Source organism: Bombus pyrosoma, linkage group LG6 (assembly GCF_014825855.1).
Source record: "Bombus pyrosoma isolate SC7728 linkage group LG6, ASM1482585v1, whole genome shotgun sequence".
Lineage (NCBI taxonomy): Eukaryota > Metazoa > Arthropoda > Insecta > Hymenoptera > Apidae > Bombus > Bombus pyrosoma.
This window is the reverse complement of record NC_057775.1, coordinates 454,487-470,022: the sequence shown is the minus strand read 5'-3', so window position 1 is coordinate 470,022 and position 15,536 is coordinate 454,487. Positions and strand designations below refer to the sequence as shown.

Below are 15,536 nucleotides of genomic sequence, written 5' to 3'. Positions count from 1 at the left end.
CTAATAAATGGCTAAAAAAACTACCGATTTTTGTGTAAATTCATATTTTAATGAACATAATTAAATCTGCTACAGTACTTCAATTTTTATCTTTGAAATACATTATTGTTTTAACGAATAATTACGTATATTAATAAGGATTTTTTCAATTATTTTCTTATAAAAAAAATACGACTACATTGGAATTTTATTTTATACACTGCTTTAATATTTTACTTGAAATATTTTGTTTAAATTTAATGAATATTAAAACCTCGCGTCTTTTATTATATAATTATTCGTATGTATATTGTTCGATAACCATTGTTCAAATTCTTTGTGATTTTATTGTTATGAAATGTACGAGTAGTAAGGTATAAGATATATGATATGAAATAGTAAAATAAATATTAATATTTAAATAATACTTGCAATGATAATTAATGTTGGATCTTGACTATTTCATTGTATATATAATTATTTTTATTTATTCGCCATGCAATAAGATCTTGCAAGATATACATAAACAAGTGACGAGACGATAGAATACCATCACTATAACAAGCTTCAATGTACAGAGAATGTAAAAACAGAAAAGTAAATGAGTTACGTATAATGTTCTCTCTTTTTTACCTTTTTTGAATATTTTACTTTGACCTTCTTTTATATCGAACAATTCTACACTTAAATGCGCAGAAATGTCATTCATTTATTTTTAACAAAAGAATTTGCAAATTTAATATCGTTTGTCTTTTCATTGTATTAATTTTTTATTATTATATTCATTCAAAACCAAGGAATAAATTAAATTTGCGAAAATGAAAGATAAGAAATAACACTTTCATTTCTTTTTGTAGCAAGAAATATTTATACTTACACATTCTAATACCAACTATGTGAGACTATATATGAAATGCTATAATTATTGAAGATTCTTTGTAAATATTTTTAGTTGACTAACAAATACAACTGGTTGAATTCTAAGAGAATATTTAATCGATATCAGATTTTTTAATAAAAGGAATTACACATCTTAATCGTATAAGTATGTATATCCCACTAACACTTACATTACGTTAAAAATTTTCGAGATAAGTAATGTGGTAAGTTGAAGAAATATAATCTACATATTCTCTTTTTACAAATAATGTCAGTTCTATGAAGTTTTAGGACACTTAGTGGCTTATGAAAATATTTGCTCCATTAATATTTACTATTTTAACACATCTTGTATTAATATTTATTTTAATATACTTCTTATTTATATGTAATATCAATATTAATTTTGTATTGTCTTTGTATCTCCTATAATATACTGTTGTATATGTATACATATGTACATATAATCTTACATATATATTGTTCATATGCCATTTTGAATTATAGATGAAAAATGACTATTATAAAAGCGCAAAAAAGTACTAAAAAGTACCATAAAGAATTGCGCTTAAAGGCAGACATTATAGCAGTTCTGTGAAACTAGAAATTTTTTTCTTGCGAAAACGTGGATTATAGCAGCGATTTCATTCGAAATTGTTATGAAGCAGATGTGACAGAAATAACGTATTGCTTTCCACACTTCGTTCTTATGTGAACAGGTGTCTCGATATCTCGTGATACGTTATCTAGAGGAACTAACAATTCTTGGAAATTACGTTAAGCCTAGACGATCACGATAACAATTAGTTTCGCTTCATAGACAGCTCTTTTTAGCGTTCTACTTCCGGCGTCGTACGAAATGTAGTAAAAGTTGATTGTATTCAATGCATAACTGACAGGAGTATCAGAACTATCGTTGTTACTTATCTTATCGTGATTCATTTATGTACATCATTATGTACAATTGGCAATGATTGTATGTAAAATACTTTTGTTCTTTCAATCCAAAAAATTTCATTTTTTTAATTTTGACGAAATATATATATTATTTTGTAATTTAATTATTACATTTAATTGTTTCTGGGGAGCTAATTCGCTATAAAAATAAAAGATTTTAACACTCATAAAATAGCTTCAACTATCCAAAATTGACAGAAAATATATGTATACCATGTATCGTTTCCAATATTTGATTTGATCGATTAGGAATTAGATAATTCAGTGTACGTAAAAATTTAATGCCGTTTTTAGATTATATACCGCAAAGATTATCGCGCTTTATATACGACAATAAATGTTATTCATAGCGCGATCATATCGGATTAAATAAATATGAAGCGCTAATTCATCGTCGATAAATTTTGATACACATTTGCGGAAGTAGAATTAACTGTGTTTGACGACTTCCAGAAACGTTTCCAATAAACTAACTACACTTGGCCACGTTATGCAATAGCATATTACAAACCACGGTCCACAATTGGTCAGCTGGTATAATTGTCTTAACCCCATTCGTCAAGGCCAACCATTTGCCTTCGCATAAATGTGGGTTAAAAAGATTGAATGGAACACGTAGGAAGAAGAGCGTATCAACTAACTAAAAATTATAGATTCAGGTTATAAATTTTTATTTTTTCTTTGTTTGATAATAACAAATCACTTGGATCGTTGGCGTATGTTTTCTGAAAATTTACAAATGCATGGAATATTTAAGCTTAAGATAAAGGGTTAACAAATTTTATAATTGGAAGAGCAAAGGTCAAAGAAAGGAAAGAGTTTAACGCCTTTTTCAAAAAAGCATCCTACCAAGTCGAGAATTAATTGAATGGAAACACTCAATTGGCTCAATAGGTTATTCGATGAATGAAGAATCTAGGGTCGAATCCCCATCAATTTTAATCTCAATTAAAATATTCAGGTCGTTGATTTATTTCTCCTCCATTCACGCTCTCACTCAATCGAAAGAAAACCAGCAAAAGGCAAGAATGAGAAAAATAATAATTCGTAAATATTCTCACAGATATTTAATTTACATGCAACGTAAGTCGCGTGTGACTACCTCCGTGAGATATTTCTTTTTATCACGAATGATTAGATGAACTTTCAAGATAACAAAATTGGTCCCTTTATGCGTCATTTTTATTATAAGCTTTCAACCGTTCGATTTTTCAAACAGCTGATTTATTTTATGTCTGATTATTCCATGCAAAGATCAAGAATAAATTTTAACACTTTCACGGCGGGACATTCTGGGCTATTTGTTTCGTTATTGGCGAGTACGCGATTTTTTCCGTGTAAAAGTTTCTTATCCTCCCTGCGGCATTTTGTTATGTTTCCTTTTAAATTTACATTGTTTTTATATTTTGTCATATCTTCCTTCTTCGCAACCTTAACAATCCGCAAACACCTGTTTTATTTAGCAACAATTTTTGTATGGTTTGGACATTATCATGATCTCCGACAGTCAAAATCATAGCTGTTGTGAAGGTGTTAAGGTGTGAAGCTTAGCTACCTATATAACCTTGTCCTACCCTGTTATATGTGATGTGCATAGGAAAAACTGATTGGAGATGGAGGACTTACCTGTCGTTACATCTCAAGGCCGCGTGGCTCGGGCTCCTTGGTGGCTGCGAATTATTGGCAGCGGCTACTGTAAGCTGAGAGCCGCTAATCGACTGCTGGCCCGCTTGTTGCGCACCAGGAGCTACTTGAAGAGGCGTGCTGGGCGCGGATCGTGCTCCTATGGACCCCGCAGACCTGGAAAAATACAGATAAACCGATCAATGCTTCGTTCAGTTCCATTCAGCCACTGTGAAAAAGATCAATAGTCAATTGTCAGGGTATTAATTATTTAATTATTTATTAATATTTCTTCTTTTTTTATATATCCTTTCCAGACCTGACATATTTTTCACTAATTTCCTACGAATGAATTTTTTAAATTATAATAAAGATATCTTATTATATAACGATTAATTTATTAATTCGACGATTAAACTAATTCTTTTAAATTCAAAATATTTTCCTCCAAATAAAAGATCTAACAATATTACTATTTAATACTGTAACTACCTTTTAAAACAAATTTTATTAAAACTTACAAGCTATATTTGAGATACAACATTTAATTACTTTCAAAAATATATACTTAAGCTTCTAAGTGTAATAATTAAAGACGACTACAGACGATAGACTGACGTTCATCGTCAATTGCATGTACTTTACTGTATTTCGCCTACCACTGAACCTCAGAGTGCAAAGAGTTGAAAGTTCATCGGTCATTGACAACCTTCTGCAGTGATTTCATAACAAATTAATCTAACGTTAACGCCAGCACAGATAACGTTTTTCCTCAATAATGTCATTTTAACCTCTGAACAATGATCCTATAGTAAGTTTTTCTCTTCCCTATTAATCGATTTTATATTTACGCCAAAGGTTGAAAAGTTGAAAGCAGCATCCTAGTCTTTCAACTGTATCCATAAAAATATGAGTTTACATAAATGTTTACGATCCAATGATGATAAAAATACATTTTTTTTAATGGCAAAATTAAAAGAAAGATATTTTTTTACATTGGAGAAATTCTCTCAACATACCTAGCTCTGGTGATCGGGCCAGAAGAGAAACAAAGCTCGATCAATGCGCGTGTTTCGAACTCCATCGTGCAATCCTTCTTTTTCTACCGCTCAGTTACAGCGCAATTATTTCTGTAAGATGAATTGTTCAGGCTCGGGAATCCAGTATCGATATCGATTTTCTACTCTTCCAAAAATCGTAACGAACTGAGGTTCACCTGCACTTTTTTTTTTCTTTCTGACAGCCGTGATACGAACCGGAACAGAGAGAGAAGGGAAAGATTGGAAAGCAAATTCGACGACCACGTTGTATTTTTTCCTTTCTCAAACGGTTAACAATAGGTTGCGTGGCAGATTTAGGAGTGACAATGATACAAAAATTGAGAGAAGACTTCATACCAGATGTACCGATAAAACGACAAATGAACAAGAACCAAGATATTTTAAACAAAGTATTAATCGATTCACCGACCACGGTAACAAAGGGGCAGTTAAATTTAACGCAACTTTGAAGCAGGTGTTTCTACACCTGCGAATCAAAGGAACACAATAGTTTCTTATTTTCTCAAAGATCCGGGATCAACAACAAGAACCGAAAGATGTTCAAAGTATTTATATTTCCGAAAGAAATGTCTAAATCTTCTATATCCTTCTAGATTCGAAATCAGATAATAAGGAACGTCGGATAAAATATCATCGACCAGCGACGATAACAAACTTCTACAGCTACAGAAACGTTACTTTCGATGTATTCAATGTAATTCCCCATGGAACCGATTGAAATCAGTAGAAACCACGCGGGTATCGATGTTTCTTAAAAATCACTCGAGCCGTGGATCGTAATCTTTCTCCCCAGGAGCTGAAGGCCAGTCGAGCAATGAAGAAGATACTCATATTTTCTAAGAAACGAATATTCTCCTATTTTTTAAATTTTCGACGAATCTCATCCGTGAATCGAAAATTAAGCAACGATACGATCGCGGAAATTCGTCGACTCTTGTAGCGAATGAAGAATTTAATTTGATGATTTTATCGTGGTAAAGTAAGGGAAGCTGAAGTCGAAGACGAGGAGTTTGAAGAGCGACGTGTGCACAAGTCCACCACGGGCCAGCCGGGAAATCAGACTGACTAGAGGGTTGGGAGAGATCAACGTGTAACTCCGATACGTCCTTTCGACCTTTTTAATAGTTAATAAACGCATTATAACCTAGAACTTAGTGATCCGTGGTAGGAGGAATCTATACCCTTGTAATGCATGTAACATAGCAAACGTGTATCGCGTTGATTGATTCCGCGGTAGGTATGTATGGGAAAAATAACAAAGAACAATGAAACCGGAAGTAGAGCTTTAGACGGAAAGTTCTGGAACTGAACTAACAGCTGTTTAAACGCTGTGTAATTACGGTGGAAGTTTACAACTTAGATCGAGTTACGTGGAACATATTTTTCTTCTGATCTACTGTACCATACACTGTGTCTAGTAATTATAAAACTACTCGAAAACTTTCGATTTTTGTTCCGTTACAGGGGTTACATAAAATATTTCTACGTACCTTTATTTCTCAATGGAAAAAGTTGCACATTTAACAGCAAAATATTGAGCAAATTCTCGGAATTTGTTTTCACAATCATAATAAGAATCCGATAGATTTTAATGATGTAAATTGACTAAAAAGAAATTACAGATAATATGTTGTGTTAACACTATCTCCCTAATCTATCGATACAAAAATTTATATTAAACAGTAGGTTGCTTCAGTTACTTAAGGAATCATTTTCGTTTCACCAAAATTGGATGTACAAAATATTTGCAATGTGCATAAATTTTAACGAGCTTCTCATAATCGAAATATAACCGAATTTAACAACTGATTTCATTTGTTTCAGAAGAAACGCTATAGTTACTCAGCTGTCTCATCGCGGAAGAGGAAAAACGTTTTTCTATTAGCCACTTGACCGTTTCACAGGAAATACATATGTACGAAATGGCTGGCACCGTTCCAAAAGGACGGTCGTGTTACGCATCAATAAGAGGTGTAGCCATGTTTTAAAAGAGAACGTGAATCGTATACCACTATCATACCTTCCTACAAACTTCACGAGACCACCTAAAAGCGCGTAATGATAAGGTAATCGATCTAGAAATAATACCGCAATTGTCTTGCATTCTGAATCAGGATCAACTCACAATTCTGACATACAGATAAAATAGAAAGTTGTCAATTTTCTTTCTTTCTTTCCTCTTTTTTTTTTTTTTTTTCTTTATATTAATCTCGTAAGCGAGACGATCATATATCTGTCAAGCTAAATTGAGCAAATTTTCTGCAATGATAGGAAGCCTTCCGTCAGATCATAATTCACTATCACGAGACCGGTTGTCTTTACTTATTCTGGCTCAACTCGTTGGACAGTAGTGTAGAATAGCTCTAGTTTCTAGTAAATTATAGCTTCTATAAATATTATATACGAAACGATATCGTGAACATACGATTTCTCGACTATATGTATTCTTTTAAAAAGAATTTTCATTTGCCAGTACGGATATTAATTTGAATTTTCATGTAAACAGTAGCCTTATATGTAACTCATCATTAATTTACAATTCTTAATTTTTATATTTTTGGGATACATTCAAGATACGTTTTATATTGATATTATAAATTTTGATTTATAGCAGGAAATTAAAGTGGAATAAATGCGATTACAAAGATATCTTTTTGGATATTGAAGTTTATGAAAGATTTAAATTTACAGTAAAAGATCTTCGAATTTTTTTTTTTATTCGTGTAGAAAATATTCATACTACATCCTAACTTTGAATTAAATCGATCGATGCAATAGACATGAATATCATTGATTGAATAGATTTGTAGTATAAAGTTCACCAATAGAAATATGAACGTACGTATACCAAATTGATGATGACTCGGTCATTAATCATTATCTTATGCCACGTGGATGTCACATATACGTAAATGCTTCCTAGAACTTCTATGTTTTACTATATCTTTACAATGTCAGTAACATAATCTTCTATCGCCATGACGTACTTTGTGCATTATTAAAACACAACAGGTGTACATCATTGTGAATACTTCTCGAAGGACATAAACGCTGAAGTAATAGTAGAGTGACTGATAATTATATGGTAGTCGCCTGAAGTTATCAGAAGATGATGAGAAACACAGCTTATCACGAAATATAACGCGGCCATAATAAATTATAAATTCAAAAAAATGTTGCTTTCAACGATAAGATAAATGAATCAATTATTCAATTAATTCACTGCGCATAAATGACCTCGTTCAAGATCGGGGAAAAATGACATTTATGCTAATGCAAAATTCTTTCCAAAGAAATAATATTAAAATCTAGTCTTTTTACACCTACGCAAATGTTTCAAATATTTTATGACGTTCCTTGTATGATCTTCCACTAACCTTTATAAAAGATTACACGTTGAATTGTATTCTATTGAACAATTTTCATTGTATTTAAAGAAAGTTTAATGAGTGACGAAGTGTGTAATATAAATTTATTGTACTTATTAATTCACAGGCTGAGATGTTTTATACGAGAAACATAATACTGATCTTACACCTGTTTTAATTGTTTAGATGAAATAAAACAGAAATTTTTATTTAAGCCTGCTATTTTTTCGTGTTTCTATGATCTGGTATGAATATTTTATATACTAGATATTATTAAAATGTAGCTTTTGAATGTTCAGTTTCAACATATCTTTTTAAATTTATTTTTACTTTAAACCTATATCTCCTATTTCAAGGAGGATATTGGATTCTTATTTCTAATTTCTTACACATTGATTTATTCCTACATTGATCTCTTAGTTACTATATATATATATATATATATATATATATATATATATGTATTATATTACTATCTTATTGCGTTATATTATAGAGCATTAATATTCAGTATATTTAAATTTTACTTTCTTTTTGTATATTCGAATACGGTATTCAAAAATTTGCGAAGAAAATGTACGAAGAGAAAAGAAGCAAAGTGAACGACGGGGTTGAAAGAAAATGATATTCATTTCAAATATTTTCCCGAGAGAAACAGATTTATACAAGAAAATATGGTCGTAATGTGTAAAATACTAAACTTAGCACGAATAACAAAAAGCATAAATTACGTATTCTGCATGCTATTGTAAAAGGGTTACACGAATACGCGTCCGCTTGAAATAGATTCACTTAATTACATGTGGAAAGAGAAATATAAATAGAAAAAGAGGGACATAAATGGGGATCTCGGTTTCGAAATTCAACTTTCGAAGTCAATCAGATACAAACCGGTGGCACACACGTGTAATTATGTAAATCTAATTGTATGCGTTTCCTCCAGCTTATTCATTTTGCATGTTTTCGCCACAGATGTACATCCGATAGCTCGATTGCACGACTGTCATTCGTGTTCAACAACCGCTATGCGAGGAATATCGCGAAAAAGCCAGGATATCGCGTACTCATCAACTTTTCTTAACCAATCCCAGACAATTTACTCTAAAATTAAGCGTTTTCAGTTTTCAACGATTTTCATTGTTCTACGGTAGTGAGACGTTGCAGTTGCTATGCAAGTGATGAACAACATACGTGGTCTATCTTTAATTAAGGTAGATAAGAACGAATAGAGTACAAATTCTTGAAAATTGTTAAATCATATTTAAACACGTTAAGTGCGTACAGTAGAACCACTAGATTGCGGATATTTATACACAGTCACATTTTCTAAATATTTTATAACGAGTATTATATTTTAGGTATCTCACATATTTTTTAATATCTTTTACATTTTGTTTATTGTTGTACCTACAAATTTCTTATAAATGCGTACAAATCACTTAATGTATGTATTTGAGTTAAAGAAACTCATAAAATTTGTACTATTTTTAACATTACAACAATGCATAATAAGAAATCTATGCTATTAGGCTTTTGTTAATCTATGTTATATGCGCTCAAAAAATGCGAAAATATAATTCAATTAAAAAATATTCATAGTTTCATCATTAACGAAACCTAGGACAGATTAAATTAATTTATTTGTATTGCGTGTAAAAAATTTTAAAAATCTGCTTTTCTATTTCTCTCAACTTTCGAAACTTATTATTTGTGCAAAATAAAGTACTGACTGCTTGAAACATGAATGCCTAGCTTGCTATTTAAATTTTTCACTTCTACTAAGATAAATTGCATGAAACTGCATTTCTTTCGAATATATCTACATAGGCACCTGAGTTCATCGATTACCACCGGTTACTTTCGTTCGATACTGTATGCGAATTCACTGCTGGTTTCAGTGGTAGCTTTCGTTGAATGCTATGTAGTCCATTGACCTCAAACATACTCTACAGGGCTTAGATTAGGTTAACGCAGAATGCGAATTGATAGTTTAGATTTCGTAGACTGCACCCTAAATACAATTTGTAGCACAAAAAATATTACTTTGTAGCTTGTAAACACAGCATAAAATACATTTCAATTAAAATGTTGGCTGTGTTTGAGAGATCAAAAATTATGATTGCATTTGCAATAGTTTTAATATATTCTATAAAATATTTTTTCATTGAAATAGTGCATCATCAAACGCGTCTTGAAAGCTCGACGTACGAATATCATGATAATAAAATGTAACTATTATTTATTAACACATAATATTTTATTTTAACTGTAGCGTATAGTATAACAGAAAATAGCGTACAGTGCACAGTAGAAGAATTAGTTAAAAAAATTGTTGAAAAAGATGAAAAATTTTCTAAAGTATGAATGCAGGATATTTAAAAGATCGGTAAAAATCACCAACGAGAAATGTTTGAATTTATTCAATAGACATATTTCTTTAAATTTTTAACACATAATATTTTAACCGTAGCGTACAGCAGAACAGAAAATAATGTACAGTGCACAGTAGAAGAATTAGTTAAAAAAATTGTTGAAAAAGATGAAAAATTTTCTAAAGTATGAATGCAGGATATTTAAAAGATCGGTAAAAATCACCAACGAGAAATGTTTGAATTTATTCAATAGACATATTTCTTTAAATTTTTAACACAATATTTTAACTGTAGCGTACAGTAGAACAGAAAATAATGTACAGTGCACAGTAGAAGAATTAGTTAAAAAAATTGTTGGAAAAGATGAAAAATTTTCTAAAGTATGAATGCAGGATATTTAAAAAATCTGTAAAAATCACCAACACGAGAAATGTTTGAATTTATTCGGTAATGACATATTTCTTTAAATTTTTAACACATAATATTTTAACCGTAGCGTACAGCAGAACAGAAAATAATGTACAGTGCACAGTAGAAGAATTAGTTAAAAAAATTGTTGAAAAAGAAGAAAAATTTCCTAAAGTATGAAGCAGGATATTTAAAAATTTGGTAAAAATCACCAACACGAGAAATGTTTGAATTTATTCGATAATGACATATTTCTTTAAATTTTTCTTTTTGAAATTGCCTTCAGTATATCTCGAATTTCCGAAACAAGCCAATACGTCAAGTTGACTGTATGAAATACGGTCGTCTATTTCCATATGTACATACGGATTCGAATGTGCACATTTTCTCGCGACCCTCGCCAAGTAATGAACGTACCGCCCGATACAAAATGCAATTCATCGTGCTTTATTCGAGTGATGTGTTGTCGTCTCGTAGCGACATCATCTGAAAACAGATCGTGCATAACGTCGCGTCGCGACAAGATGCCCGCGAATGATAGGCAGATCGATCCGGACACGATTCGACTGTCCTCTGGATTAAATAGTAAACAACACGTTGCGAAATATTCCTCTTTATCTTTTGTTTCACCAGCTGCCTTTGACTGATGTTGCTGTCGCAGCGTTACATTGTTCCCAAAGCAGTTTTGCAAGAATTTTAAAATAACTTTAGCTACTGAGGTATTGAAAATAACTGTTTTAATTATTAAATCAAAATATTCTACTTTCATAATTTTAGGTATTGTACTGTATCGTATTGTATTCGTTCTTATTTTATTTTATTCGTTTATTGTATCCAGACTCACGCCTATTACAATTTTTTTGTGTATATACACCCTTATTACATTTTGTTTCTGTCTTAATTTATTCCTTAAACCAAAATCTTACTTCCCTACGTATCTAAATATGTCTAATTTATTATACAGATTACTATATATCTTTTATGTCTTAGTCTTTGGCGTTTCGACCCTGTTCGTTCTTCTTCAATTTTTCTATTTCTTTATTTCAAGTACAGTAAAAATACTAAAATAAGCTTTTTTTAATTACCAAATAATAACTAAATAAAAATTAGGAAGATTTATTTTCTTCAGTTCCAGATACCAAAGTATCACAATTATTTTTACTAACTTTTGCATCATTATCTTTGCATAAATACAAAATTTCGACCGATTAATCACTTTCCCTTGGTAAATTGGGCCAGTTATATTATTTATTTAATTATATAATCGGGCCAATAACATTTATGAACGAAAATATATAGTACATTCGTGTAACGTGTACCTGAGGAGTTCCACTTAACATCGATTGTTAAAAACGATTGAAGGCTACAATCTTTACGAACAACTTGATATAATCGCGTCTCGAGTTGTTCGCGAACGATCTTATTCAGGGACACGAATCTTCTGCTAATTAATTATTCTCGGTCACGTGCGAGGAAACAGGTTCGTCTAGGTGTACATTGAAACGGTGACAGGACTGAAGAGACGTGCATCATTTGCATTCATCCCCGTTCAATGCGACGCTCACGACTGATTGTGAGCAATGATACTTCACGCTTATCTGAACGATGATTAAACGAGCGTACGTACGAAGGGTGCTGGTCTGGGATCTTTCGACGATCGTAATTTTGACTGACTTTTCAGACATGTGCAGGATCGAGGATCTTGCATATATCACGTGCGAGAGTATTAATTAGATCAATAATGGCATTATTTACAAATGTAGACTAGCTAACTTCCTGTGTGAAAGTAAATCGAAATTATGAAATATGTAAATCATTTTTCTACAAAGCTTCTTTCTCGAGACGATCTATTTTGAAACTTCGTGTAAATGTACGTTTAATTTTTAATTAGATTTTATTTATGCTATTCCGAATACGAATATGGTTCAGTGTATTATTGGATTATTAGAATCGATAATTAAATTGAAACGTTCCGATAATTTCAGAAATTACAATCTTAAGAATCGTGATATTTTACTTTAACGTAATTTTGAGAAATTTGTATGAGACAAAGGAAGCAACACGTTTGAAAAATTCTCTTATTCCAGTTTTAATGTTAAAAAATAAAATCCTTCGCACAGTTTAATGTAAATTGACCCAGCATTTAGTATTTTACTGTCAAATAACGTAATTTTAATTTAATAAAATCTTCAAATTGAGGCATTTTCAAGAAATTATACAACTTCTACGCATCTTAACAACGAACGATTTTTAAAAATCGATTATCTCGATACAGAAGCTGCGTACAGAAAAGAAATATATTTTACAATTTTGGTTTATTCCCGGATAGGTAATTAGCATGTTTCATTGCGCTATTGCGATGAACACAGCGGCATAATTTACACGAAGAAAGAAGAACGAAAACAACTGAATTTGGGCGATGAAACAAGGGGACGAGCTGTTATCGTGAAAACTGACTTACAGGTCGTATTTATTCGTCGGCACGTCGTTTTATACGGCTGACGTCTTCGTTGAGAGATTAAAAAGTCCCGGTGAGTTTTCAACGTAGATGTGCGACGCGTATCTCTTCTGCCTGTTTCTCATTTGCATTCCGAGGTCAGCGAATCGATCGCAAACACTGAAGAAAAAGGAGCGAAAATGTATTCGACACCGATTCGTCGATTGTCTCGAAGAAAGCTGTCGAACGCGTCGATTATGCACGCTTTGTCTTCCCATTGGGTTCGTCTTATCTCGAGCAGCTTATCTGCGAACCCCTGGAACCGACATGTTTTTTTTTCATACTTTTTAAATCGATAACGATCGAGAATTAAAGGTTTTCGACCAAGTCCTGTAAAATTCCATCGTTTTACGTTAATTTCGTTCACTCTTGCTCCATTATTTTTGTCAAAATCCTAAATTTCTTCTCTTTATTCGTGAGATACTTCATTCACCTGTGTGCGATACTTTATGCTAAGAATTTTTTGTTTATCTATGAATAGATCTAAACGCATTTGCAATACTTTATGATGTTAAATAAGAATCAGTTTCCGTTTGTTCATGACCGCGTATTTTTTTCTTTTTTTCTTTTTGCACTATTATAACGTCAATCTTCTGAATAGAGAAATAAATTTTGAAAGAAGAAACAACTCAATACCTAAGTAAAAAAATTGCATCAAACTTCACCTTTAAACTCATAAATTCATAGAAATTTGCAATCTGGCAAAGTGATAGGTATGATTATATTTTGCGGTCTAAATTTTTATCGCAACGTTCAATATGAATAAAAATTAAATTATCTATTGCTTGTTTATAAATTATTTATTTACTGTTTCGTTTATTCAACGATAGTCTGGAATGTGAATTATTATTTTGAAAAAATCGTGTAATTATGTAAATAACCACATGTTAAACCAGCTGTTTATCATATTTTACCATATCATTTTAGAAACAGGAATGAATTTTCACGCTGATCTTTGTTCAAACTTTATTGTGTATTCTAAATGTTTTATGTATCTTTCAACATCGAATACATGTGTTCCGCCTTCCTGTTCTTACCTCAAACACGATGATTTCAAAGATTAAAGGTTTTAGTTATGGTAAGTTAAGAAATATCGCTCATTTTTTTTCTGTACCACCATAAAATATCTGATTGAGTAATAAAATTTACGACTATCATTCGTCGATACGTTACATATATCTTACAATTATACGATTTTGAAAAGCTGTTTCAATATTCACAACGCTTTTATTACGCTCGTAAAATTTATTACTTGTCATGTAAGAGTTAAGTAACACCGATGAAATCTTTAAACTAATAACATTTACTTTTAGCTAACAACGTAAGGTTTAATCTTAAATTAGTTGCTACCACTTACGAGAAGTATCAATTTTACATAATTCGCTTGAAGTGCTTACCTGTATATACACGAATTCTCGACAATTAAATGCCATATTGACTTTATCGTAATCTTACGAAAGTAAACTTTCTTTTTCAATCGAGTTTTTCAATCTCTGTTATCAAACAAAGATTTTGATAAACCATAAATCATGAAATTTCAGACGTTTATTTCGAATGGAAATTAGATAAACCATGATCTCTGTTACTTTGACATTTTTATATTTATCACAAATTCAGCAGTAGCGAAATTTTCTTCGCAAGCTAACGTTGGAACTAGCAAACTTGTTAAAATAAATAAAATAGATTTTAGCTTTCCTGTTTTTACAAACGTGAATCAATTACATAGATCAATGCATATAAATTATGCACATAAATATAGTTATACTTATTATAATATCTAGCTAACAGAACAAGCTCCCGTTCACTGTCTAGTTTTCAATTCTTTTATTGTGTGTTCATAAAAACGAAAATTTGCATGAACATTCGCAGAATTCTAATAATTACGTATAATCTACGTAATATATGTATGTATTTATTATCATTATATTATCATTTTAACTGTATTCATTTATTTATGGCTATAGATATTCAGAAACACATGGTACATACAAGATCAAACACTGATATAGATGATTTATCAGTTAGAATTACAGAAATTACATCAGATTATTTCAACCCATGATCCATCCAAAGTAAAAGCTTCGAAAAACAATGTCTGATAATCAGCACGATAAGGATTTTGACGTTCAAAAAGTTAAGCCTTCATAGCCGACCTGTTTAAAAGGTATTTCCCGGAATGAATCAGCGACAGCCATAGGGATTCTTGGTAGATAAACGTATGATGCAAAACAAATATTTGATGTCGACCTTTAGGTGGTCGTTGAATAAACTCGAAAGAATCATTGATCTGCATCTTAAAGTAGGATTACTCATCTTCGATAAATGAAAATAAAAGAAGCACTTCACAAAATAGCTGTAATTTCAATTATAGGTATTTCTCTATATACTATCG

General features: G+C 31.3%; 1 protein-coding gene across 3 annotated transcripts in view; it reads right to left on the bottom strand.

Moving 5' to 3' along the window:
* Nucleotides 1-15,536, bottom strand: part of LOC122568347 (GRAM domain-containing protein 2B-like) — a 77,102-nt gene that overhangs the window by 10,992 nt on the left and 50,574 nt on the right. For all 3 annotated transcript variants that reach the window (XM_043727984.1, XM_043727985.1, XM_043727986.1), the window contains one exon: nucleotides 3,442-3,615. In XM_043727984.1, the coding sequence (XP_043583919.1) occupies nucleotides 3,442-3,615 (174 nt within the window). The remainder of the gene's footprint in view (nucleotides 1-3,441; nucleotides 3,616-15,536) is intronic.